Below are 26042 nucleotides of genomic sequence, written 5' to 3'. Positions count from 1 at the left end.
CGGTCTTCCAAACAAGCAAGGGCCGCCGTCGGCCCAGGACACGGTCCTCCCCAGCGGACGCTGGGTGCGGCGGGGCCTCGGCCTCTCCGCCGCCTGCCGGCTCCCGTATTCCGGGCGCCCGTTGGCGGCGCAGCTTGCCCGATTCTCGAAAGGCTCCACGCCGGGCGCGGTGCGGGGCTGCGGAGCCAGAGCCGGCCTCTGCGCAATTTGCGTAGCGAACGGTGCCCGCGCAGGCGCAGGAGGGGGCGGAGCAGCGGGAGCCGGGGAGCTGGAGCCCCGGGTCCCGGCGACCGGAGCCCGCTCCCCCAGCCGCGACCTGAGGATTGGGCATCGGCCTTTCCCTCCCCCAGCGGCGGGAGGGTGGACGCGGTGGGCGGGGGGCCACATCTGGATTCCCAAGGACAGAGGAGGAGGCCCCAATCCGAATTATTGGAGGGGAGAGAGCCCCCAAGCGTGGGGAGGGGGAGAGCCGGGCGTTGGGCGCCCCCGCAGCGACCGCTGCCCTAAGCTGACCGGTATTGGCTGGCTCTCCCCCTCCTGCCAGGCCGACTCGAGCGACCACGAACGAGGGACTCCTCTCCTTCAGCCTCTGCATCCCCACATCCCCCTGGCTCTGAGGCCAGCCCAGGGAGAGACATCCCCACCCCCCACCTCCTTTGCCCTGGAGAGAAGACTGCCTTTCCACATCCCAGAGCCAGGGACCCAGGTTGCCGGTGTCTTCCAAGGACAGGGGTCTTTCTCTTGAGAAAGGTCCTGGCCAGCCACAACTTCTTTCCTTCTGAGTCCCCAGCTCTGTCACTGTACCCTCCGTATTTATTTCCCTCACCCCCACCCCCGCCAGTCCTCCATCTCTTTCTCTGGGATTCAGGCCTCCTTCCCTGACATGGAGAGTAACCTGTCTGGCCTGGTGCCTGCTGCCGGGCTGGTTCCTGCCCTGCCACCTACTGTGACCCTGGGGCTGACCGCGGCCTACACTACCCTGTATGCCCTGCTCTTCTTCTCCGTCTATGCCCAGCTTTGGCTGGTGCTTCTGTATGGGCACAAGCGGCTCAGCTATCAGACGGTGTTCCTGGCACTCTGTCTTCTCTGGGCTGCCCTGCGTACTACCCTTTTCTCCTTCTACTTCCGAGACACTCCCCGAGCCAACCGCCTGGGGCCCCTGCCCTTTTGGCTTCTCTACTGCTGTCCTGTCTGCCTGCAGTTCTTCACACTGACGCTTATGAACCTCTACTTTGCCCAGGTAATTGTGGTAAGGGATGGCGCATGAGGGGGGCAGATCCCAAGGGCCCAAAGGAATGATGAGCATTTCTGCTCCCAGGTGGTGTTCAAGGCCAAGGCGAAGCGTCGGCCAGAGATGAGCCGAGGCTTGTAAGTATTTGGGGCACTGGTGGGCTCAGCCCCAGGGCAGGGGCAGGGAGCAGCCCACCTTGCAGGGCTGAGGCAAGGGCAACCTAGGGAACGTTTGTGAAAGAGCTTGGAGAAGTTCAGGCACCTGGCGCAGGTGGCTCAGCAGAGGCTTGCAAACGTGAGGTGAAACAGTGATCGCGGCGTTGTGCACTGTGAGGGGAAGATACCAGTGCTGTCCATGAGGGGGAAAGGACTGGAGGCTCCAGCCCGTGGAAGTCACAAAGCCTAGCTGCACTTCTGGGTGACCTTGGGCCACAGTACCCCTGTCATTGCACATTGCCTTCCAGTGCATAAAGAGCTTTCACAAACATCTTTCTTTTAACAACTTACCTGAGAAGTTCTTATCTTTATTTGCAACTTGAGGAAACTGAGGCCCAGCCAGATAAAGGAGCATGTTCAAGGTCGCAGAGCTGGCAGGAAGCAGAGTCAGAGCTCAGATCTAGACTTTTGACTTCCAGTCTGGTGTTTCTTTCCAAGATGCCACTGCTGTCACTCACCTTCTGACCTCTTTGGGCCTCAGTTTCCCAATCTGTAAAATTGGCAGAGGAGGGTTCAGACTGGATGCTCTGATTCTGACACCGTGGCCTCCTGGGGGAGGTAGTGTGGTTGGTGGGTAGTGCCAAGGGTGGTCCGTGATCTGGGACTGACTGTGCTGTGGGCTGCAGGCTGGCAGTCCGAGGGGCCTTCGTGGGGGCCTCGCTGATCTTTCTGCTGGTGAACGTGCTGTGTGCAGTACTGTCCCGCCGGCGCCGGGCACAGCCCTGGGCCCTACTGCTGGTGCGCGTCCTGGTGAGCGACTCCCTCTTTGTCATCTGCGCCCTCTCTCTTGCTGCCTGCCTCTGCCTCGTCGCCCGGCGGGCCCCCTCCACTAGCATCTACCTGGAGGCCAAGGTAGGGCCACAAGCCCTGATGCCCAGGTATCCTTGGGGGTCTTTGGGCAGTGGTCGCCAGGGCACAGAGGAAGGTGGGAGCTGCCCCTTCCTGAGGACCTCTGTTGTCATCTGTGCTAGGGGACCAGTGTGTGCCAGGCGGCTGCAATGGGTGGTGCCATGGTCCTGCTGTATGCCAGCCGGGCCTGCTACAACCTGGCAGCCCTGGCCTTGGCCCCTCGGAGCCGGCTGGATGCCTTCGATTATGACTGGTACAACGTTTCTGATCAGGTGAGTGTTCGGCGTGCCTGCCACTCACCAGCGTGGTGCCTGCCCTGTGTGGCCTTGCCCTGTCTTGGCGCCACTCCGCGGGATGCAGCCTGGCCAAGCTCCTGCCTTCCCCCAGGCGGATCTGGTCAACGACCTGGGGAACAAGGGCTACCTGGTGTTTGGCCTCATCCTCTTCGTGTGGGAGCTGCTGCCCACCACCCTGCTGGTGGGCTTCTTCCGCGTGCACCGGCCCCCGCAGGACCTGGTGAGGCCTCCGTCCCCTCTGTGGGGCTAGTGGAGGAGACTGGACCCTGGGACTCCTGGGCAGGGTCTGGGGACAGTGGTGGGAGGCGAGAGAAAGTGTGGATGACGGTGACTCTCCCCCACCCCAGAGCGCCAGCCGCATCCTCAACGGGCAGGTCTTCGGCTCCCGTTCCTACTTCTTCGATCGGGCTGGGCACTGTGAGGACGAGCCCTGCTCCTGGGAGCACAGCCGGGGCGAGAGCACCAGGTAGGAGGCCTGCCTGGCCCCAGCCGGTGCGCCAGGCAGTGGGCGAGAGCCTGTCTTCCTCTCACCCCACCCACACGACCCCACACCTAGCCTGGGTTTTTCCATGTTTTAGGTTAGGTCCCCTCTGGGTTCCTAGTGCCAAGTCCCCCACCCCCGGCCCACGATGTGTTTGCCCTGGACCCAGGAGCTTTGGGTTTTAGGTGCTCTAAGCCTCTTTTCCTCCCCTATTCTTGTGATATGGCCCTGATTACTGCCTTAGGACTGACCCTGCTTCTCTGCCTGCAGCATGTCGGGCAGCCTAGGCTCTGGCAGCTGGTACGGTGCCATCGGGCGTGAGCCGGGCTGGTGTGGGGGCAGCCAGACGAGGACCACTCCTCTGCTCTTCTCCCAGGTGCCAGGACCAGGCGGCCATCACCACAGTCTCTACTCCACCCCACAGACGTGATCCCCCTTCTGCTACCCGCCCAGAGCACCCAGACCCCTGTGCCCCTCACCCCAGGCCCCTGTGCCAAGTTTATCTGCCGCTTCTTGCCCAGGATCCCAGGGGCCACGACAGCCCCCTCTGGCCGGCTCCTTGCTGCTCCTGTCGTAGTGAGCTTGTGCTGTTGCCCCTAGGACAGGAGGGCATGGCCCTGGCTGCCAGATGCCTACAGCGCCCTGGCATGACCTGCCGCCTACGCTTCCACACCGGAGCCAGCTACCTCTCCTGTGCCTGCCACTCAATAAAGTGTCTGTGCCCCTCGTCCGTTCACCTGTCTGTGTTGCGCTCACCTGTGCCTGTGTGGTTGCAAGCTGATCAGACTCTGGCCCTTAAAGGGGTGTGCTGGGCTGGGCACGGCTACTCACCTCATCAAGGCTGGAGGGCACTGGGAGGGAGGGACCTGCAGCCGTCGTGGGGAGACTGTTCTAGAAACTGGGCCGGGCTAGGTTCCTCTCACTGTGGTAATAGGATTGAATCCAGTGGTGCTCTACCACTGAGCCACATCCCCAGCCCTTTTATTTTGAGACAGGGTCTTGCTAAGTTGCCCAGGCTGGCCTGGAACTTGTGATCCTCCTGCCTCAGACTTCCAGGTAGCTGGGTTTGCAGATGTGTGCCACCACATCTGACTTATTTTTTTTAAAAGATGGGGTCTCACTATATTGTCCAGGCTGGCTCTGAACGCCTGGGCACACGCAATCCTCTTGCCTCAGCCTTATTGCAAGTAGCTGAGACTCCGGGGGTTGTGTGCCACCGTGCCCAGCCCAAAACATCTCCCTGGGGCTGGGTGTAGTTCAGTGGAAGAGCTCTTGTCTAGCATGCAGGAGACCCTGGGTTCATTCCCCTGCACTGCCCTCCCCCTAAATCACATACTTTATGAAGCTGAAGCCTTCCATCTCTGGTCAGGAGTTGAAGCCTCTCTCCTAGGCCCCACGGCACTGTGATTATGTGACTAGGTTTGTGGAGGCCTGCTGGTTTCCCTCTCACCACTCCTAACGTGGCCTGCAGGTGCAAGGGCTCAGAGAGGACCCACAGAAGAGGTGTTGACGTGGGGTGAACAGCATCTGGCTCCCAGCCAGGTGTGGGTTTGCCCACATGGGAGGGCTGCCCCTTATAGCACAGTCACTGCTCTGTTCCTGATGTCCTGGCAGATCTGTCCTGGAGTTGGGAGTTATCGGAGTCTGATTCCTGATGGGTCCAGCTCCCTGAAATTCCCAGGACCTGGCACTAGCCTGACTTGAAACCCTTTGCTTAGATGATTCTGGGGGCCAAGCCTGCAGGGCCTCTGCAGAGCTCCTCTGAGACCCAGAGAATTAGCTGGAAGCTGGACAGTCACTTTGCATTGAAAGGGAAGTTGCTGACATCTGTAGCACTTGGTTGGGCTGCCAGGCTCTGCTCTGAGCATTTATAAATGCTGACCTCTTAAATGCCCTGAACAGGCCCTGAAGTGATAATTACCTTTTTTCTGTAAGTGGGAACAGGGACACACCAGAGAGCTTGCTAACCTACCCAGGGTCCTACCGGTAGGGGGCAGTGGGCCTTAGAGCCCAGGGCTAAAACCAGGCACCATGAGGGCAAAGGACCCCAGGAGGCAAAAGGAAGGTCTTGGGTGAGCCCAGAGGTTATAAAGAAGGGAGTGAGGGCGGGTGAGGGCAGGTTCAAGACCTGCCTGGGCCTTGGCTGTTCAGGCAGACTCAAGAGAATGCTGGCACCAGTTTTGGTGGCATTGGCAGGCACCTGCAACCCAGGCCCCTGGGGCTGATCTCTGGGCATGGCCTTGAGAACCAAGGGCTGGGGAAAGGAGAAGAGGGGTAGGAAATGCCCCCTCTGGTGACTTCTCAGCTGGGTCCCAACCCCCATGATTGACCAGATCCAGGTGGCCTCAGGGCCAAATCCAGGGCCCCTCCCTCATAAATTCTGAGCCCAAGGGCAGGGCTGTCTCCAGGGACCAGGAGACAAGGGCCCTTCCCAATCCTGTAATGGGCCTGGAGGATGCCAGGAGATTAGCGTCGTTCCTGTCTGGAGATGTGGGCCAACTGATGCTCAGGCCAGGACGGCTGCTGTCCACGCTGGGCTCTGGTCTGAGACTAGAGGGTTGAACCCAGAGGCGACCCTTTTCTGGCTTTTCTGCCATCCACTGGCCCCGGCTAGCGAAGATCTGGGACCCAGGCGGCCGCAGGTAAAGGGCTTAGTGTGACAAGGGTGGCGGGGAGTGCCGGTGGCTAGGGCGCGGCACTGAGGGAGGCGCGGCGCTGGAGGGGTTAAACGCGGGAGGAGGGGGCTTCTGGCGGGGAGGGGGGGTCCCAGCCCGGCGGCCGCCCGCTCCGCCCCTGCTGCCGCCGCCGCCTCCGCGGCCCAGCCGGCACCGGCGAGGCCGCGCGGGAGCCCCGGCCGCAGCCGCAGCGGGGCCGACAGTAAGTGCGGGGCGCGCGCGGGGATGCAGGGAGGACTCCTGGGCATCGGTGCCGGGAGGGGGCGCGGGACAGGCCCGCTGGGCGCCCACCTCCGGTGGGCGGACACCTCCGGGAGGGGTGCTGCCGCGTCCCGCCGCCCGTCACGCTCCGAGGCGTCGGCGTGAGGACGCGGGGAGGCGGTGGGGGCAAGCCGCGGGTGTGCAGCGTGTCGGGGTGGAGGGCGCTGCGCGGTGGCCCTGGTCGTGTGTGTGTGCCCGCACGTCGCTGGACCTTCTGGGGTCCCGAGGCACCGCCAGAGCTCCCATGGGAGTCGGTGTGCCCGGGAGTATGCCGGTGGAGTGCGTGCGTGCATCCCGGGCAGCGCGGCACCGGAGCCGCAGGGTGGAGCGTGGGCGCGCGGGTCTTTGTGCCGCGTGTGGTGGAGCGTGTCAGGGCGAGTGTGTGCGTGTGTGCGTGTGTGTGTGGGTGCCCCCTCCTGCTGTCCCGGGAACTGACAGCTGTCCGGGGGCTGCTGCACCGGTCGGGCCCTTCCCGCCCCGCGCCTGGCCGCTTCCAGGAACCCTCCCTCTCGCTGGCTCCTGGCCTCTCCATTGCGCTGCGCCCGGGACCCGCCCCTGGGTTCCTCGAAAGTCCGGAGGGGTGTTGGGGGGGACCCTAGAGGCTCCCCGCCTGGCCCGTCGCGGCTGCCCTGGGAGCCAAGAGAGGCGGGAAGGGAGGGAGGCGCCGCGAAGATGCTGTCGCAGCCGCAGCGGGCGAGCCACGGATGGACCATCCCCGTCCCCGGCCAGCGCTGCCCAGCCTCACCTCCCACTTTCCCTTTGCGCCCCCTTTGCCTTCCTCCGAAGGCGCCCCCGCCCCAGGCCCTCCGCATTCCTCACTCACCCTGCCTCCCCCAAGGCAGGCTGCTCTCCTCCGTTCTTCCTTTCCTTTCCCGATGCCCTCCTCTTTTCTCACACCTTGGAGCCCCTGGACAGGGGCTGAGGGCCAGGCAGTGGAGGTAAGAGGGAGGTTGGAGTGGGAGGACTGGGTGTTCCCTCCTACCAGACGGAAGTGAGGGGGGTACATCTGTGGACAGTAAGGCTGGAGGTTTTGAGGACCTTGGGTGTGGAGGGGATCAAGAAGGAGGGTGTGGGGTGTCAAGCCAGCTTATTGACCCTAGCATCCCTGGTTCTGCCCACAGTGACCACCGCTCCCCAGGAGCCCCCTGCCCCACCTCCCCAGGGGGGCAGCGCAGCTGGCTCTGCCCCTGGGCGTGCCATGCGCAGCACCACACTACTGGCACTGCTGGCGTTGGTCCTGCTCTACTTGGTGTCAGGTGCCCTGGTGTTCCGGGCCCTGGAGCAGCCACACGAGCAGCAGGCCCAGAGAGACCTGGGGGAGGTCCGAGAGAAGTTCCTGAAGGCCCATCCATGTGTGAATGAGCAGGAGCTGGGGGACTTCATCAAGGTGCGTGGGGGCAGAGCCCCTTCAGCAGACCCCCAGGGGGCCCTATGTTGGGATGCTGCTTCCGGATCCACATCCCTCAAGACTGGATGCAGCTGGGGGTGGGGGTGCTGGGCAGAGGCTGGGATCCAGATCTCTGTTTTCAATATGGCGGCCACGGGGGTCTTTGTTTTGCCGGCAGTGCCTGGCACCAGGCTGTGCTCCTGCAGTGTCTCCTGGAGTGTGGGCTACTGACTGAATGAAGGAAAAATGAATGAATAAATGGCTGGAGCACATGGGATGTTACATTTGCACAGGTCTCATCCAGTTAGGTTGCCAGTTAAAATCCAACATGCCCAGTTCCATGTGAATTTCGGCTAAACAACCAATGCCATTTTGATACAAGTATGTCCCATGTAATATTTTTACTTGCAAAAGCTGGCAACCCTACCTCCACTGGCTTCTATACATTTTTGGAGTCACAGATGCCTTACAGAAGCCCAAGAACACTGTGAACCCTCCCCCTCCATCCCCCAAAGTGTGCATAGATGCATACACAGATGATTCTGGAGGATTCCTGTCCAGGCACTGAGGAGAAGGGCTCCAGACCCCTTTCACCGAGACACAAGCTTACCAGAGCAGGCAAGTGGTAGTGGGCATGGCCAGAGATCAGCTTCCCCAAGGCACTGTTGGTCACCTCCATCATTAAGGAAACTGAGCTGCAGGCTTCTTGGAGCTCAGTTGGTGAGCTCCTCTGTACTTCGTCTGATTTCTGAGTCACTGTCATATGAAAACCTATCTAGCTTTAATAAATTAATAATTATTACTTTACTGACAAGTACCCCTGTTCTCCGCCTGTTCTTCATTGAGGGAGGGGCTTCTGTTGTGGAAGCCCCAGCATTCCAGCAGACTCCCAGGGTGGCAGGAACCAGGGTAGAGGTGAGGGTGGGGAGGGGCCAGGACTCAGGTGGCCTGACGTGCCTCTGACACTTCCAGAAAGCAGGACAAGGCTCAGAGGCCTGGGGGAGAGGCGTCTGGCCAGAACCACAGGGCAGAGGGAGGGAGAGAATCTGACCTATTTTATTTGCACAATGGAACTGCTTTTTTCCTGGGTAAGAAAGAAGAAAAGGAGGGACAGGACCTGGGGGTGGGGTGGCAACTGCTTTACTTCTCTTCCACAATAAGAGTTACTATCTGGATTAGGCAATTGTGCAGCAGTTAGACACATACTGTGTGCTAGCAGCTGTGGTGCTGTGTCCCATGGGTTGTGTTGGTGGAGCAGAAGCAGACTCTGCCTTGGAAAATGCCACATCTAGGGAGGAGAGAGATCCAAGGACAGACAGATCACTGTACAGTGCTTGGAAATGGAGCTTCCTCTCCTTTGTTAAGCACTCACTCTGGTCTGGGCCCAGGGCTGGGCACTAGGGGTGACAAGGGAGATTCAGGGGCCTTGGGGAATAGCTGGCAATTGAAGGGAGCCAGGTAAGAGGGATAGCGTTTAGAGATTGGGGACAAACCACTCCCAGTCAAGGAACAGCATGGGCAAAGGCGTGGAATCTGGAAAGCTCTGGAGTGTTTTGCAGAACCTGAAGTTAGCAGATGCCTAGTCATTCGAAGTAGAAATTAGAACACAGGATGACGAAGGCTTTTTTCCCCCTAAGTGCAGAATTTATTGGAAAAGTGTCACAAAACAAAAATTAAATCACTTTTAATTAGTATTTCACCTCTTGCTTTTATTTAAAAATCATTATTAGAGGAATGGAATCATCTTAGAAAATCTGGGGGGAGAGGCTGCTGTTACATGGGGTAACAAAACAGAGTCCCAGGAGAGAGGACTAGGGAACTGGTGGTTGGGACCAGTTTGGAAAGGGGTTTGCGTGCCTGACTGGAGAGTCCAGGCTCTATTCTGACAGAAGCAGTCACTTTAGGACGAGGAATTTGGAAGGGGTCTTGCTAATGAAGACTGGAGTCAAGTAGAGAAGAGGTGGCTTAAGATCCCCACAGACACTGTCCCTGTGCTCCTTGGGGAAGGTCCCTCTGCACAGCCTCCTCCTTATCCTCTGACCTCACCTCATTTAGAGCAAGCACTCTCAAAACACAGACCCTGTCCAGAGGAAACTGCAGGGTGGCCAGAGGGGCAGACAAATAGTCATCCATTCTGTAATATTTATTGAGCACCTAGTATATAACACTGAGTTTAGCATGAACTTCAGTGGTGTGCGTGTGCGTGCACATGTGTGTGTATGTGGGCATGTGAATATCCTAATATTGGAAGCAAAATTTACCAGTATAAGAACACTTTTGGAGGGAAGTTCCCTAAATTTCTTTAATTGTCTAAAGCAAGGGACTCAAACTGAGTCTCCACAGGGGCAGTGGGAGGAGTGGGATCTGTGGACAGCTGGAAATCGCAGGACAAGATTGCCATGTGAGCAGTTATCCAGCAAATACACTGGGGCTTTACTTTGTTGTAAGTGCTTTAACTCTTGAGGACAAGTTTGTAAGGTTGGTGCCCACAATCATCACCCCCCCACTTGATAGATGCAGAAACAGAGGCAGAGATTTGAACCCAGGAGTCTGGTCCCAGGGTTTGTATTCCTGACTGTAAAATTAGGAATCTATTGTGTGAAACTAGGGGGCAGGTAACTCAAGTGTTTCTGAAATATTGTGGAGATGACACGAACTTGCCTGCAGGTGGATTGGGCTCCCCAGTTTGCATCCTGGGCTGTAAGGGATGGTCATATTCAAGGAGATGGGGGGGGGGGAGGGGAAGGGGAGAAGACAGGAAGGAAGGACTGAGGTTCCTCCTTCTGTGCCTTGTCCTGCAGGATGTGGCTAATGCCCTGGGAGGGGGTGCAGACCCAGAAACCAACTCGACCAGTAACAGCAGCCACTCAGCCTGGAACCTGGGCAGCGCCTTCTTTTTCTCAGGGACCATCATCACCACCATCGGTGGGGGAGGAGACGGAGCGTGTGGAGGCGGGCAGGGGCAAGGAATTTCCTTATGGGGGAAGGTGCAGGGAGAGGTCGAGGGTGCAGGCAGCGCCTAGACTCCCTGCTCTGACCCCCTGCCCAGGCTATGGCAATGCAGCTCTGCGCACGGATGCTGGGCGCCTCTTCTGCATCTTTTATGCACTGGTGGGGATCCCATTGTTTGGGATCCTGCTGGCAGGGGTCGGGGACCGACTTGGCTCCTCCCTGCGCCGCGGCATCGGTCACATCGAAGCAATCTTCCTGGTGAGCTACTCCACAACCTTCCTACCCTCGTGCTGCGCTAGGATGGGGTAGCCTTCCTTAGGTACCCGCATGACCCCCAGAGGGCACAAGCCTCTCCCTCCCTCCCTCTCCTCTCTCTCTCTCTCTCTCCTTCTCTTCTCTCTCTCTCTCTCTCTCTCCCCCCCCCTCCCTCCCTCTTGGAGGTTCCCGGGGCAGGCTGGGGGAAATGGGTATGGAGGTTGTTGGTGTCTCTGTGGTCCTGCCTATGCCCCTCCCTGCAGAAGTGGCACGTGCCAACCAGGGCTGGTGCGAGTGCTTTCTGCGATGCTCTTCCTGCTGATCGGCTCTGCCTGCTCTTGTCCTCACGCCCACATTCGTGTTCTGCTATATGGAGGACTGGAGCAAGCTGGAGGCCATCTACTTTGTCATAGTGACGCTCACCACCGTGGGCTTCGGCGATTACGTGGCCGGTGAGGCTGCTCTTCCCTGTTCACTTCCCTCTTGTCAAAGGGCTCTGCACTCTCACTCTGGATTCCAGGCGGCACACCCATCTTGGAATGAACCATCGTTCCTCCACTCATGCAGCACACCTACATGCACAGACACCTTTGCACGTGTGGGTCCCACGTATGCTCACACGTACAAAAAGTGCACCCCACCCATGCCATGTCTTGCATGCTGTTAGCTTGCATGCCTGCAGCTCACGCACACCCATCTTCCTGCTGCAGTCACTCTAGCACATCCCCTTTCCCTGGGGAGGGCGTGCTCTCTCAAGCAGCTGTGAAGCCCGGCAGTGAAGCCCAGCAGTGAACCAGGGCTCACAGGCCTGCCCCCAAATCAACTTCTTTCCTTCTTCCCCGGGGGTATTCCAGGCGCCGATCCCAGACAGGACTCTCCAGCCTACCAGCCGCTGGTGTGGTTCTGGATCTTGCTCGGCCTGGCCTACTTCGCCTCGGTGCTCACCACCATCGGGAACTGGTTGCGAGTGGTGTCCCGCCGCACTCGGGCAGAGGTATGCGCGCTTGTGTTGGGGCCGCGCCTGCGCTGTAGCGCTATTGTGAGTTGACCTCTAGTAGCTGGTTGGCCAGTCTGTCTCACTTTAGAGCGTGGTCTCTCCACACTAGGTCTTCAGGCACAGACTGAGACCCCGTGTGTGCCCTGCTAGCAGTAGAGCGGTAAACTCAGATTTGAGAGGACTCTACCACCTCTCTGCCCTCATGTATAGGGTTGCCAGATTTCTGCAAATAAAAATGGAGAAAGCCACGGGTATAGTGGTGCACGCCTGGAATCCTAGCTACTGGGGAGGCTGAGGCAGGAGGATGGCAAATTGGAAACCAGCCTGGATAATTTACCGAGACCCTGTATCAAAATAAAATAAGAAAGGCTGGGGGTGTACTTCCGTGGTAGAGCACTTGCCTAGTGCGTGTGAGGACCTGGCGTTTGTTTAATAACAACCTTTTAGTATATGTCTTAAAAATTGCAAGAGATGTACTATTCTAAAAATTTATTTGCTATTTATCTAAAATATACATTTAACTGTGTTTTGCCATCGTACTGAGAGCAACTGGCAGGACAGTGGTGCACAGCTCTGCCAGTACTGGGGGGGGGGGGGGATTCTGAAATAAAAATGGGATTTTCTAAAAGACTCCCGGAGAAGGGCGCGATTCAGTGCTGGTGCCAGAGAGGAGGGCGCGCAGCCTAGGCGAGGAGCCCTATCCTCGGCCAGCTGAGTCTGGAGGACCAGGCAAAGGCAATGCTGATGCCTCACTGGGGAAGGGACAGGCTTCCGGGTTGCAGAGGGGGCCATGGACCCTTGGTCGAGGATTACTGTTCCTCCCCGCGCAGATGGGTGGCCTCACGGCGCAGGCTGCCAGCTGGACTGGCACAGTGACTGCGCGGGTGACCCAGCGAGCCGGGCCCACCGTACCACCGCAGGAGAAGGAGCCGCCACTCCTGCCCCCACCGCCCTGCCCAGCGCAGCCGGTCCGCAAACCCTCATCTCCTGCACCCCCGGAGAAGGTCCAAACGCCTTCCCCGCCCACAGCCTCCGCCTTGGATTACCCCAGCGAGAATCTGGCCTTCATCGACGAGTCCTCGGACACGCAGAGCGAGCGCGGCTGCGCGCTGCCTCGGGCGCCGCGGGGTCGTCGCCGTCCCAACCCCCCCAGGAAGCCAGCGCGGCCCCGGGGTCCCGGGCGCCCCCGAGACAAAGGCGTGCCAGTGTAGGGGCAGGATCCCTGGCGCGGGCCTCTCAAAGGGCTTCGTTCCTGCTGTCTCCCCGGCATGCTTGGCTTATTCGACCAAAGAGCCCTCTTTCAATGCGGCTGAAGCCTGGGGAGGAGGCTCCCGGCCGCCTGTGCGCAGCCTCTCGCCCCGGCCCCTTCCTCACTTCTGTCCATTTCCAGACCCCCAAGCCTTTCTGTCTCGCTGCTCTGGCCGGGCCTGTCCCTCAGCACACCTCACTACTGTGCCTCAAAGCCTGCATAAATAAACGTCAGTCTGCACCGCTGCGGGCGTGCGCTCGGGGCATGCGAGTGGGCGTGGGCGTCCTTTCCTCGGGCCACCGCGGGACCCCCGGGCGATCACGTCGGATAAATCGTAGCCCCTTTGGCTGCACTTAGACTCCCGTCTCTGCCTGGAGGCGACCGGGTAGGGGTCTCCAACCTCAGCACCCCGAATAGCGGTGGGCTGGGAGGAAGCGCGTGGAGGACTGTGGTTTGAACTGTCCGCGCGCGAGACCCCAGCCATTTCGAAGGTCACGCCCCCACTTCCTGGAGCGTGACCCTCTTCTCCCGGCCCTGAGGCCTGTGGCGACTGCGTCCGTTGGGGCTGAACCATGGAGGAAAGGCCTTTAAAAGTAAGAACTCTTCCCGGACCCCTCACCCGTCGGCCCTCCAGATTCACCCCAGGTCCCATCCAGGCCCCTGGTGGAACCTCTCATTCAGCCCCGGCTCCCTGCAGCTCCCACCAATCCGTGCCCCAGAGTCCCCACAGGGCCCGACTCAAAGTCGCCATCCCAGCCTGCCCTTTCCCCCGACCCTTGGCTTCTCTCGTTGTATGTGGCCCACAGGCGTCGTCCAAGTCTCCACCCCGCCGCGGCTCAGAGAGGCCGAACCTGCAACCCGACATTCGGAATAGGTGGACCATGGCCTCGATGTCGCAGACACAAATGGACGTGCCTCTGTCCGAGGTCTGCGACAAGTACTACGAGGAGGTCATGGTCCCAGACGACAGAACTCGCGGGCGGTCCAGCTTGAAGGGCCACTGGAAGGACGATGGAGAGTCCATTTCTCTGAGTGACAAGGTCAACTTCAAGCGAGAGGAGTTGGAATTGAGCTCCAGCGTCTCCCTGCAAAACCAAGTGGAGGTGGATGACTATTCTGACTTAGGTCAGTGTGGCCTCGCCAGGTTGTGGGTGCCCACAGGGCAGGAACTGGCCAAGGCCCCAATTTCCCTTGCTATAGATGGGGGTGGGGGTAAGAGATGGGATTCAACTTTCCAGGATTCCTTGACTGGGGCGCCAGAACGACTCCTTCCTGCTTTAGTTCAACCAGACATTCCTGGAGCGCCCCCTACCGGGAAGGCATCTTACCAGGCCAGACCCTAGAGACATGCACCAAAAAGCTTCAAGTCAGATCCGTACCTTTTTTTTTTTTTTTTTTTTTTTATGAGGATCCAACCCAGGACTTGCTGGGCAAGAGCTCTGCCATTGAACTATATCACTAACAGCCCTGCCACCCCAAGGTACTGGGAATTGAGCTCTAGGACTCTACCACCAAGCTACATCCTCAGCCCTTTTTATTTTTTATTTTGAGACAGGATCTGGCTAAGTTGCTTGTTTTGGCCTTGAACTTACTATCCTCCGACCTCAGCCTCCTCCACAGCTGGAATTACAGGCGTGCACTATCATGTCTTGGCACTGGTTACAACTTTTAAGCATCTAGCACCTATCAGGCACTATTTGGGATTTACCTCCCACCTCTGCACTTTCACTTTCCACTTTTTTTTTTAATCAGGGAATTAGAACCAATAACATAACAATACAAGAATGAACACATTGAGTTCTGGCTCTTGTGCTAAACACAGGGCTTTGCTTGTATTGTCCCTTGGAACTCAACTGAGCTACACTCCCAGCTCTTTTTCATTTTTTTATTTTTTAATTTGACACAGGGCCTCACTAAATTGCCCAGGCTGGCCTAAAACTTGCCATCCTCTTGCCTCAGCCTCTTGAGTCCCTGGTACTACAACTAATGTAGTATGGACTACACCATGTTGGACTGCAGGCCACTCTTTTTACAGATCATTTTACACATCATTTTACAGATGAAGAAAATGAGGTCCAGGAAGTCACTGGCTCTAAGTCTCACAGAATGGGGCAGGAAGAATGAAATCCAATGAAACCCGTGTGGGTGGGTTCTCAAAGTCCAGGGAATAACTGCTGACCCATACCATCTCCAGTTAATGTAGCACATGGAGCCGATCTCTGAACCCCACTTCCTCTCCCCACATGCCTACCCATACATCTCTGTTCCAGGGAAGACCCAGGAATCTGCAGATGACTGACCCTCTTTTTTCTTTTCCCAGAAAGTTCTTCCTCAATATCAGTGATCAGTATCTCGAAGTACACACCCCATAGAGCCTACTGGGCAGAGCAACAGAACAGGGTTGGAGGGGCCCAGGGAAGGTGTTATGGGGTGGGGGTGGGGGGTGGATAAGTTGAGGGTTGCAGCAATGAAAGGGTGGGGGGTGTTTGGCAGGCTGGTCAGGGGTCTTGGGGCTGCAGGGATGGAGGGCATTTCAGCTGTGGCAGAAACGGGGTCTATGGAATGCCCGAGCCTATTACTGCTCTTCTAGCTTCCGCTGCCCCTGGTGGAACTCATGGAGAACGAAGCTCTGGAAATCCTCACCAAAGCCCTCAAGAGTGAGCTCCCCTTCCCTGACAACTTCCACACACACACACACACAAGGAAGGATCCTGGTGGATTTTACTGGACTTGGGCCTGTGGGAATGGAGTTTCAGGATGTGTATGCCCTGTCAGATTCCCTTAGCACTCAAAAAAGTTCGGAGGGCCCTTCAAAAGTTAAAAGTTGACAGACCAGACACAATACCCAAGGAGAAGAGCATGGGGTGACCATTTAGTAGAGCCCCACTTAAGGGAGCCCCTTTTCAGCTAGTCTGGTTTTGTGAGGCTCTCTATCCGTTTGCCCAACGGAATGCCAGCTTTTGTGTGCCCTGGCTCCCTGCCAGGTGGGAGAGTTGTGAGGAGTCGGGATTATACGCAGTGTATTATTTGGGTAAACTTCTCCTGTTTATGATATGAACGTCCAGCGGGGAGAAGGGCCGAGACGATTATTTAGAGTGGGCGGTCCAGGTGTTCGCAAAGCTGCAGGCTCTGGTTCTGGCCTGCAGCATCTTCTCCAGCCTTAACACTGAGAACCTTGGAGAGCCAAGGTTCCCAGTTCCTCGAATCACACATGCGGCGCCTGCTGGTGGGGAGGCCTGCAGGAGCTCACAGACCCGAGCCAGTTCTGCCCTCCTCCAAGGCTACCGGTCCCTGATCGGCAAGGACCATTTCATGACTAAAGAGCTGCAGCGATACGTCGAGGGGCTCAGGAGGCGCAAGAATAAGAGGCTGAACTCCATGTTTCAGTGAACCTCCGACTTGAGCGACCTCCTGACTCTAACCCCTTTCTGTTCCCTCCCCAGTCCCAAACCCATCTCCAGCCCCATCTCCAGCCCTAGAAAAATTAAAAGAGTCTATGCGTGCTCCATGAGTCAGTGCGTGGCTTCCCGCGTGAGGCGGACGCACGTGGCCCCGCCCTTCCCCGTGACCTTCATTCGGTCACCGCAGTGACCTTGAGTTTTCTCCGTCCGGGTCTTAATGGCCCGGCCTTCCAGGGACTCGCAATCCAGGGATACTTGCATGTTTAAGGTCAGCTTCTCCTACCCTGGGTTCCGCAGCTTTGTGGGGATACTGAGTCTGCGGTTCGAGTGCCCAGTGGGCGTTATCTTGGGGGTAGGGGAAAAGGAAAAGGGGCAGCACCCCCGTAGCTGTTCTAGGTTCCACCCCTCATGCATATGCAGATACTCCAACCTCTCCGCTCGTCCCGCCTTCTCATTTTCATACGGGTTTCGTCTCCCAAAGCAGCTGCAGCCACCGATCGACCTCGCCCACTCCTTCCGCGCAGAGCGCACCCCGCCTCCTCCGTTACGAAAGCGCGCTCCTGGCCCCACCCCCACCGGGCTCTAATCCCTGGAGCTCCTCCGCATCTCTGGCCCGCCCTCTAGGCGGCCGCGTACGCATGTGCGCCGCTGAGGTTCGGTGGTGGGGCGAGACCTTTGTGAAGGCCCGCCCACTGGCCCTGCCAGCTCCGCCCCGACTCCTCCCGGCACGCAGGCGCTGCCCGCCTCACTTGTCTGATTAGCATAGGGCGCCGGGCACCGCCCCCTGTTTTGCATGCGCGCGGCCGGCCCCGCCCCCGCTGTCAGCTGGAGGAAGCCGAGTAGGAAGCGGCCGCGATGTCCTTTTGTGTCCTACAAGCAGCCAGCGGCGCCGCCGAGTGAGGGGACGCGGCGCGGCGGGGCGGCGCGGCCCGAGGAGGAGGCGGAGGAGTGACCGCCCGCGGCCCCCGGCTCACCCCGGCGTTCCGGGCCTCTCGGCCCCCATGCCTGCCCGCCCGCCCTGCCGGAGCCCCAGGTCCGGGGGCGAAGGGGAGCGCTGCTGCGGGGGTGGGCGGGCGGGGCGCGGGGGCCATGTGCGAGCGCGGCAGGGAGGCGGGAGGGCGGCGGGCTCCAGGCGGGTGCCGGCTCCGGTGCCGGCCCTGTTCACGACCCGGACCTGGTCGAGAGCTAGACCGGGGTCAGGGTCTGGACGGGATCCGGCGTTCGGGTCCTGGTGGGCTCTCCTGGGTCAGGGTCTGTCTCTGATTTGGGCTGCTGATCTTGGGCCCGGTCAGTCTTGGGCCTCGGATCCAGCCCCAGGGCAGGGTTCAGTCCGGCACTTGGAGCATGCCGAAGTCCCTGGGGCGGGCTGGAGTGGAAGATGGGGAGGGTTCTGTCAGAGAAGGGGCTCTGAAGACCACGTGGGGGCGCTCGAAGGGGCCTTGGGCCACCCTCTTCTCTGGGTCAAAGGTCATCACATCGGCGGGGGAGAACTTCTTCCTCCTTGGCTCTCCTCATTTACTTCCTGATAACCTGATAGAGGCTCCCCGCGGGCGGAGGGGGAGGGGAGACTAGCAACTTTAGGCAACTTCCCATAGGTGTGCGCAGGTTTGAGGGGGGCGGGGCGGCCCGAGAGGTGGCGGACTCTGCGGCAGCGGGAGTGTAAGAGTGAGTGTGCAGGCCTGGGGTGCAAGGAGGTGGGACCGGCCTGACTCTGTGGCTGGGACTGGGCATGCTGGGGCAGGAAGGGGGCGGTGTGTCAGGGGTGTTCTTTCTCACAAGTCTGTACCTGCGTGTGTGATGTGGGTACCTGGTGTGTGTGTGTGATATCAGTCTTGGGTGTGAGTTTGTGTAGTGTGCCCTTTGGGAGGAGTATGAGAATGAGTGAGGACTGGGGTTTGGGAAGGGCCATGTGTGAGTGAAAGTCCCCAGCAGAGAAAGCATGTGTGGGCTTGTGGTGACACCTGAGAACCCAGGTGACAGTGTGAACATACATCCACTGCCTTTGGGCTTGTGTGCATCAGTGTGCTCTCTTGAATAGGGAAAAACCAGATGAGGGGAGCTCACTGAGGCCCCACCAGCATCTGGAGAAAATTGGGTGGCGGTGTCCCTCTTCTGGCTGTGAACTGGGGTGGGGGTTGACTGTTGCCTGGGGTCTGAGGTTACCCTGCCCCCTGACCTAGGTGGGAGTAGGGCTTTCCAAGCCTCTTCTAGGTTCCCAAGAGGGAGACCTGCTGTCAGTTACTGGTCCTGGAGGCTCTGGAGACTCCGTCCCCATGGCAACTGCTAGGGGGCCTCTTAATGGGCAACCCTTCCTTGGACTCTGTCCCCCTCCCTCCCCCTGGCTGAGCCTGGAAGTCTGGCCCAGGCCCAGGGTTAGGCAACCCATGTGGCAGGGTGTCTCCCCATCCCCCATCCTTGTGCCTTTTTGTGACCTGACGGTATCTCACTGCAGGTGACCAGCGCCATGTCCAGCCAGGTGGTGGGCATTGAGCCTCTCTACATCAAGGCAGAGCCAGCCAGTCCTGACAGTCCAAAGGGTTCCTCAGAGACCGAGACTGAACCCCCCGTGACCCTGGCTCCTGGTCCAGCTCCTGCCCGCTGCGTCCCAGGGCACAAGGAGGAGGAGGATGGGGAGGGGGCTGGGCCTGGTGAGCAGGGCAGTGGGAAGCTGGTGCTCAGCTCCCTGCCCAAACGCCTCTGTCTGGTCTGTGGGGACGTGGCCTCCGGCTACCACTACGGTGTGGCATCCTGTGAGGCCTGCAAAGCTTTCTTCAAGAGGACCATCCAGGGTGAGCCCCCACCCCGCTTCTGCGTGCTTTGCCCTTTGCCCTGGCCTGGCACCTCCCAACTGGTTCACTGCTAGGTGCAGTAGGCCCTGAGCCTGCCAGACACTGAGGCTGGCAGTCTGGCGGTACTCCCTTTAAAGGTGAAATCAAGGCAGCAGTGTGTGCAGATGGACTGGAATAGGATGGTGGAGCACACCACCTGGGTTTCTGGGTGCTAGAGGCCCAGCACCTTCAACAGTGGCTCCAAGAAATTCCAAGGCATCCTCTCCCTGTTCTGAAACCAAGGAAACTTGGTTCCTGCTTCAGGCAGCTGCTGACCTCTTCCCCAACATAGAACGTACCCCCCTTTTCTCAATTTTCCCGAAGCAGCACCAGTGCAAAGTAGATTTTTATAGATAGAGAGGCCACATCATATTTTAGCACCTGACTTTAAAACTCTTAGGGCGTGAGGGGTGTGGCTCAGTGGTAGAGTACTTGCCTAGCAAATGAGAGACCCTGGGTTTCATCTCCAGTACTGGGGGGAAAAATCACTATCACCATAAAAACATTGTTAGGCATTTAAAAGTCATTGGTTTTGTGGGGTATGGTGGCACATGCCTGTAATCCCAGTTACTCAGGAGGCTGAGATAGGAGGATTGTAAGTTTGAGACCAGCCTCTACAACTTGGTGAGATCCTGTCTCAAAATAAAAATTGGAAGTACTGGGGTTATAGCTCAGTGGTAAAGTGTCCCTTAGTTCAATCCCCAGTTTAAAAAAATAAAAAAAGTCAGTAGTTTTTTTCCTCACTTAGGAAAGCATATAAAAATTCAAAAGGCTGGTGGAATATAGCTCAGTGGTTGAATACTGTCTAGTGTGTGCAGAGACCTGGGTTCAATCCCAGCATGGGGGCAGGGGGACAGGAATCCAGGGGTAAGATACTGATGTAAATGACACCTGGGAGGGGCTTGCTAGTTAAGTTTCTATGTGACTTATGTGCTCTTTGGTGACACATAAGACACATAAGTGGGGCTGTACTAAGCGCCCGGACCTTTTGCTTTTTTTCCATCTCCCCATAGCAACCCTCCAAGGTGTCTGTTGTCATAGCTGAGGCCTACAGAGGTTTTTGAAGCTTTGCTCAAGTCTCACAGGTAGAAAATGATGGAACCAAGAGTTGATGTAGGTCCAGAGCTGAGCTCTTCGATGCCAGACTGCTGCCTCTACTTATTAGTAATAACTGGACTTTGGACCACTGATTGTGTCATTCCAGTGAGCTTGGACAGGGCCAGAACATACTTGTCTAAAGCTTGGTGCTCGCTGCTGACTCTGGGGACCAGTGGGTGAGGCAGCAGACCTAGGTCCAGAAGTCACCTGGAACCTTATACTAGCCGTGGACAAAGCTATAGATAATGGTCACTTACTGAGCACTTAAGTGCTGTGAATCATGCTACATGTTTTGCTTGGATTGTCTTCTCTAATTCTTACGACTTGCCTTTACAACAGATGCTATCTTTTTTCTTTGGCGCTGGGCGTGGAACCCAGGCTCTCCTATACCTACGTATGTGTACTTAGCATTGAGCTACCCCCAACCCCAAGTGTGAGATTTTTCCATGCCAATTTGATAGCTGGAAAAACTTGAACTGAGGGTTCCAGGTGTTAGATCTGGGACTTGCCCAAGGTCACACAGTTGTAAGGGGTAGCATTGGGCTAGACCCAAGGTGGACCCCGGAACACTTTGTTCTTCACAGAACAGTATTCCAGGTCCTGGGACCAAGGCAGGGCAAGAAGGAACAATGACTTGCCCAGAACTGCCCTGTAGGCCCGTGGTGCGCGTTGGAGGGCCAGGAGCAGGAAGTGAGTGAGAGGCCCGCCAGGTCTGGGGCTCCAGGGCTCTGCCCGAGGACAGGTCAGGAGCCAGGTGCAGCACTCACAGGGCGGAGAGGAATTGCACTGTGACATACTCTAGTGGTCTGTTGGCTGGTGGTTACTCATCTGTGGTGGCCCTGCGAGACTGGGAGAGCCACAAGCTGCCAGCACCTTCTGTTAGTAGCTCTGGGGACATTTGAGGCCTGGTGGAACTGACACTGAAGCAGGGTAAATAGGCAGCTCTGTAGCACCTGAGGTGGCACCGAGAGGCTGGAAGTGCTGCAGGGGGGATTTGGGTTCTCCTAAGGTGGTAGGGAGCAGAGATGCGAAGGAGGCCAGGGAGGCTGTGTGCTATTAGGACTGGAGCCTGAGGCAATCCCTGTGCAGGCCATGGGTGCACTTGGGTTTGAGCAGAGGAGGGACAGGAGCTGACACGGGTCTAACGGGATCCCTCAGGCATCATCAAGAGACCAGTGAGGTGAGGTGACAGTGACTGGTGTCAAGGGTGGAAAACCAGTTGCTAGGGGCAGGAGTTGGATCCTGGATGGATAAGGTCAAGCCCCCGGGGACTTGCCAGTAGGTGGGATGTGGGTGCAAGGGGAGCTGAGGATGCTGCCCGGCTCCTGTGTGAGTACCCAGATGAATGCAGTTGCAGACTAGGGGCCACCGGGGGCCACCTGGGACATGTTGGGTTTGAGGAGCCTCCTAGACATGCAGAATGTCCACCAGGCCGCTGGACTGGAGTCTAGAGCTCAGGGCAGGTGCAGCCAGAGATCCAAATCTAAAAGCCCCACAACAGGAGTGAGTGAGGATGAGGGAAGCCAGCCCTGGGGGTTCAGTGGAAGGAGCTGGGGAACAGGCACAGAAACCACAATGTGACCAGAGAGACGGGGCAGAGGAGAGGGTGGAGTCCCAGAAGCAAAGGCGGCGTTCAGCTGCTTCTAGGACTGAGACTGCATCCATGGTGTTGGGTGCTCCGCTTAGGCAAGTGAGAACCGAGAACTGACCATTGAACTGAGCAGCCTAGTGGTCAGAGTGACCCTTGATGAGCACAGATGAGAGCCCTGTGGCCCAGAGGTGTGACCTGACTGGGGCTTGGAGCAGAGACAGCCCAACTGCCTGTGCCCAGCCCTTCCATTGCCCCAGCAGGGCCCCCCAGTGGCAGTGCGCTTCCCTGCCCGGCTCATGGCATCCTGCTCTCCCCTTTCCTCCCCGTACCCCCAGACCTGTGCTTGCCCCGGGTGAGTGAGGGCTCTCCTGTCCGCTGGGCCCCCTGCTGGCCCTGGGAGGCCGCCACTGGAGCCCTGCCTCTTCCTGGCAGGAAGCATCGAGTACAGCTGTCCAGCTTCCAACGAGTGTGAGATCACCAAGCGGAGACGCAAGGCCTGCCAGGCCTGCCGCTTCACCAAGTGCCTGCGGGTGGGCATGCTCAAGGAGGGTGAGCGCTGGGCAGGGGCCTGGGCGAGGCTGGGGGTTGGGCCCCAAGGGCTGGGGCTGGGGGCAAGCCCTGGGAAGCTGCAGCGAATGGGCTGGGGAGGACAGCTGTGCAGACAAGCCTGCCTCAGCCCCACGGATGCAACCCTGTCCTACAATTCAAGGGGTGCGCCTGGACCGTGTCCGAGGTGGGCGACAGAAATACAAGCGACGGCCAGAGGTGGACCCGCTGCCCTTCCCAGGCCCCTTCCCTGCTGGCCCTCTGGCAGTAGCTGGAGGCCCCCGGAAGACAGGTGAGAGTGGGGAGGGACCCTAGGGCTCTGCGGCAGGGTTGCCCCCAGGGCAGCATCGTGGGTGCTGGACCCATTTCACCCCCACCCATTCATGTCCTCATTTCCCCAAGGAATACTCGTAAGGTGACTTTTCATGTGTCAGGAACCAAGTAACGTGGCGGGTCTTGGGGGACGGTTAATCTCAGCCGGTCCAGAGACGGGCTTACCTGGGGAGGGGGTGAGGCATCTGGCCCCAGGGGCACTGCCTCAGTAGATGGTAGTCCAAGGGGCCTCTGAGGCCTGCTGGACGGGAGTGCTTCCGGCTAGCTCTCCACCTGTTCCTGCAGCCCCGGTGAATGCACTGGTATCTCACCTGCTGGTGGTGGAGCCTGAGAAGCTGTATGCCATGCCTGACCCCGCGGGCCCTGACGGACACCTTCCGGCCGTGGCTACTCTCTGCGACCTCTTTGACCGAGAGATTGTGGTCACTATCAGCTGGGCCAAGAGCATCCCAGGTAAAGGGCCCAGAAGACCTGGGACTCCCCTGAGGCCCGGCCATGTTAGGCTGGGGTCCCTTGCTCAGTCAGGCCTGCTCTCCACTGCCCCCCAGGCTTCTCATCACTGTCGCTGTCTGACCAGATGTCAGTACTGCAGAGCGTATGGATGGAGGTGCTAGTGCTGGGTGTGGCCCAGCGTTCACTACCACTGCAGGATGAACTGGCCTTTGCCGAGGACCTGGTCCTAGATGAAGAGGGAGCCCGGGCTGCTGGCCTGGGAGAGCTGGGGGCGGCCCTGCTGCAACTGGTGCGGCGGCTACAGGCCCTACGGTTGGAGCGAGAGGAGTATGTCCTGCTGAAGGCTTTGGCCCTTGCCAATTCGGGTAAGTCCAGGGCAGCACCCAACTGGAATCTCCATAAGGCCCTCCAGCTGTTAACTCCGTGATGGTGGCACAGTCCCATTTTGCAGATAAGGAAAACTGAGGCTTAGGGAAGACCAATGACTTATTCAAAGTCACAAAGCAAGCCAAGGGCAGGTCCTGAACTGCACACAAGATTTTGAGCCCTAGTGCCCTGCTAACCTGGAAAGGTAAAGAGTTTAGTGGGAGGGAAGGTGGGGAGGATAAGAGGTGGTCATAGTTGAGGGAGAAAGGGTGGCTACTGGGCAGGAGCAGTGAGTGGTGCCCCTTAGTCAGCCAACCAGCTAATCCGTTTGGCCCCTCCTTAGGCCCCATCCAGCAGTGCCCAAGCAGATGTGGGTTCTGCCCTTTCCAGAGGCAGCCCAGGCCAACAGCCCTCTCCCCGTCCTTGCAGACTCGGTGCATATTGAAGATGCTGAGGCTGTGGAACAGCTGCGGGAAGCCCTGCACGAGGCCCTGCTGGAGTACGAAGCCGGCCGGGCTGGCCCTGGAGGGGGAGCTGAGAGGCGACGGGCGGGCAGGCTGCTGCTCACGCTACCACTCCTCCGCCAGACAGCGGGCAAAGTGCTGGCCCATTTCTATGGGGTGAAGCTGGAGGGCAAGGTGCCCATGCACAAGCTGTTCTTGGAGATGCTCGAGGCCATGATGGACTGAGGCAAGGGGTGGGAAGGGTGGGGGTGCTGGCAGGAACTGCCCAGCATGGGGTCAGCCCCAAGGGGGCAGAGCTGGGGTCTGGGCAGTGCCACAGCCTGCTGGCAGGGCCAGGGCAATGCCATCAGTCCCTGGGAGCAGGCCCCATGCCCTCCTCTCCCCCCTCTTAAGGGGGTGTCAGAAGCTGGGAATGTGAATGCCCAGAGTCTGGGCACAATGCTGTCCCTTGCAAGCCATAATGTGCCCCCAAGAGTGCAGGGGGGCCTTGCGGAAGCCATAGGGGGCTGCAGGGGATGTGGGAGGCAGAAGCCTGATCTCAGGGAGGGAAGGGGATGGAGGCCACAGTCTCCCAATGGGTGATGCTTTTGCTGCTGCTTAATCCAGTCCCCTCTCCAGAGCAGAGGGGTATTTGGAGAGCAAAGGCCCCTGCCCCCTTCGCTCCTCTCCTCCTCATTTGCATTGGGCATTAGTGCCCCCCCTTGAAGCAATAACTCCAAGCAGGCTCCAGCCCCTGGACCCCTGGGGTGGCCAGGGCCCCCCATAAGCTCCCACCCAGCCTCCTCAGGGGGTGGGGAGAGCACTGCCTCTATGCCCTGCAGAGCAATAACACTATATTTATTTTTGGGTTTGGCCAGGGAGGCGCAGGGACATGGGGCAAGCCAGGGCCCAGAGCCTTTGGCTGTACAGAGACTCTATTTTAATGTATATTTGCTGCAAAGAGAAACCGCTTTTGGTTTTGAACCTTTAATGAGAAAAAAAAAAAAAAAAAGATATACTATGGAGCTCAAGAACACTGTGGTCGGTGTGTCATTGGGTCAAGGGCTGGGGCTACACACTGCAGAACTAGCAAAATGTATATCAACAAAGATACACACGGTCACAAAAGGCAAAACTGGTGCCTGGCAGCTAAGTCTCGGTTTCCTCGTCATTCAGCAGCATGTTGGGGATCCCGCGGCTGATGGGGAACAGACGTCCAGACTCCGGGCATTGCAGGGTGCCCTCCAGCACGTCCACCTGTGGAAGGGTGGGGCAGGGCTCAGCACCGGCAGCCTCAGGGCCCGAGGAGAGAGGCTGGGGAAGCAGCTGAGGGTCGCTTCTCACCTCCAGCAGCACGTGGTGCATCTTTCTCAGAAACGTCTCGTCGTTCTCGTAGCCCTCGATCGGCTCTTTGGGGACCTCCACCAGGTGCAACTGCGGGCGAGAGGCCTAAATCGTCCCTGGGCGTGAAACCCTCCCCACGCGCGGCCGGACGCAGGGCTGCGGGCGGTGCGGGGTCGCCCCCCTCCCGAGTCAGGGACCGCGGGGACCGGTGCTCACGGTGTCCGCCGCCTCCAGAAGTGCCGCCCACTCCACCTTGGGTATCATCCGCGCCACGAAGTCGGGGTTGAACTCCACGGGGTTGATCCGGACTTCGGTGGCCTGGGGGCGGGGAGGTCTAGTGAGGCCGGGACCCGACCCGGGTTTCTCCATCCCTCCGGGGCAGGGGCGAGACCCCAGGCCGGTACCTGGAGGCGCAGGGGGAAGCCACGAGGCCCCACCCCCCGCACATGTGAGCTCAGTAGATTGTGGGTGAGCAGCTTCATGTTGCCATACGCGATCTTCCACTCCGGAACCGGAAAGAGACCGCTCAGAGCTTACGTCACTTCCGGGGTCGCCCGCCTTTTGTACTATTGGACGGCTAGAAGACCGGAAGTAGCGAACTTGCTGCAACTTCTCGTGCTGGCCCGAGCAGAAGTACGTAAAAGATTTGGCCCGGTCACGCGGTGCTACCGGAAGCGACTCGGCGGGAAGTTGGCTGCGGCGCACGTTGAACTCCGCTAGCCACAAATCATGTAACATGCAAATCATATGTAAAGCAGCTGCAATGCAGAGGCCCTCGTTGAGTGTAACAA

At 58.6% G+C, this 26042-nt stretch overlaps 5 protein-coding genes across 9 annotated transcripts; 4 read left to right on the top strand and 1 right to left on the bottom strand.

Annotated features, from left to right (window-relative positions):
- The first annotated feature begins 235 nt into the window (after positions 1 to 235).
- On the top strand, positions 236 to 3808 carry GPR137 (G protein-coupled receptor 137). Its single transcript, XM_079102124.1, is given in 8 exon segments — positions 236 to 1240; positions 1319 to 1368; positions 2073 to 2298; positions 2418 to 2567; positions 2683 to 2811; positions 2939 to 3057; positions 3449 to 3542; positions 3544 to 3808. Coding segments are annotated over 8 exon segments (1254 nt in total). The 5' UTR covers positions 236 to 883; the 3' UTR covers positions 3673 to 3808.
- A 3157-nt stretch (positions 3809 to 6965) lies between these two features.
- Positions 6966 to 12810, top strand: KCNK4 (potassium two pore domain channel subfamily K member 4; the record flags this gene model as incomplete). The annotated part of the gene is given in 8 exon segments (XM_079102760.1): positions 6966 to 7395; positions 10197 to 10320; positions 10445 to 10605; positions 10866 to 10880; positions 10882 to 10935; positions 10937 to 11054; positions 11457 to 11596; positions 12430 to 12810. Coding segments are annotated over 8 exon segments (1182 nt in total). The 5' UTR covers positions 6966 to 7206.
- A 525-nt stretch (positions 12811 to 13335) lies between these two features.
- Positions 13336 to 16312, top strand: CATSPERZ (catsper channel auxiliary subunit zeta; the record flags this gene model as incomplete). Of its 4 annotated transcripts, XM_079102756.1 has the most annotated exons (5): positions 13336 to 13441; positions 13655 to 13973; positions 15169 to 15248; positions 15439 to 15505; positions 16129 to 16312. In XM_079102756.1, the coding sequence occupies 5 exons, from the start codon at positions 13421 to 13423 to the stop codon at positions 16236 to 16238; spliced, it is 597 nt and encodes a 198-aa protein (XP_078958882.1). In that variant the 3' UTR covers positions 16239 to 16312. The 4 variants fall into 4 exon arrangements, with proteins under 4 accessions (XP_078958882.1, XP_078958881.1, XP_078958880.1 ...); XM_079102755.1 differs by having other exon boundaries at positions 15439 to 16312; XM_079102754.1 differs by having other exon boundaries at positions 13421 to 13973.
- A 793-nt stretch (positions 16313 to 17105) lies between these two features.
- ESRRA (estrogen related receptor alpha) lies at positions 17106 to 24291 on the top strand. The gene is made up of 7 exons (XM_079102752.1): positions 17106 to 17282; positions 18702 to 19038; positions 22199 to 22315; positions 22476 to 22604; positions 22931 to 23098; positions 23194 to 23463; positions 23894 to 24291. Exons 2-7 carry the CDS (start codon positions 18714 to 18716, stop codon positions 24151 to 24153), a joined length of 1269 nt encoding a protein of 422 aa, XP_078958878.1. The 5' UTR covers positions 17106 to 17282; positions 18702 to 18713; the 3' UTR covers positions 24154 to 24291.
- Positions 24292 to 24875: 584 nt separating this feature from the next.
- Positions 24876 to 25895, bottom strand: TRMT112 (tRNA methyltransferase activator subunit 11-2). 2 transcript variants are annotated; one of them, XM_079102759.1, is made up of 4 exons: positions 25656 to 25895; positions 25504 to 25569; positions 25252 to 25341; positions 24876 to 25164 (listed from the first exon to the last, which is right to left on the bottom strand). In XM_079102759.1, the coding sequence occupies exons 1-4, from the start codon at positions 25731 to 25733 to the stop codon at positions 25057 to 25059; spliced, it is 342 nt and encodes a 113-aa protein (XP_078958885.1). In that variant the 5' UTR covers positions 25734 to 25895; the 3' UTR covers positions 24876 to 25056. The 2 variants fall into 2 exon arrangements, with proteins under 2 accessions (XP_078958885.1, XP_078958884.1); XM_079102758.1 differs by having other exon boundaries at positions 25468 to 25569; positions 25656 to 25812.
- Between the last annotated feature and the right edge of the window lie 147 nt (positions 25896 to 26042).

The sequence above is a fragment of the Sciurus vulgaris genome (genome assembly GCF_902686455.1).
Source record: "Sciurus vulgaris genome assembly, chromosome: 11".
NCBI lineage: Eukaryota > Metazoa > Chordata > Mammalia > Rodentia > Sciuridae > Sciurus > Sciurus vulgaris.
This window is presented reverse-complemented; position numbering and strand designations above follow the sequence as displayed.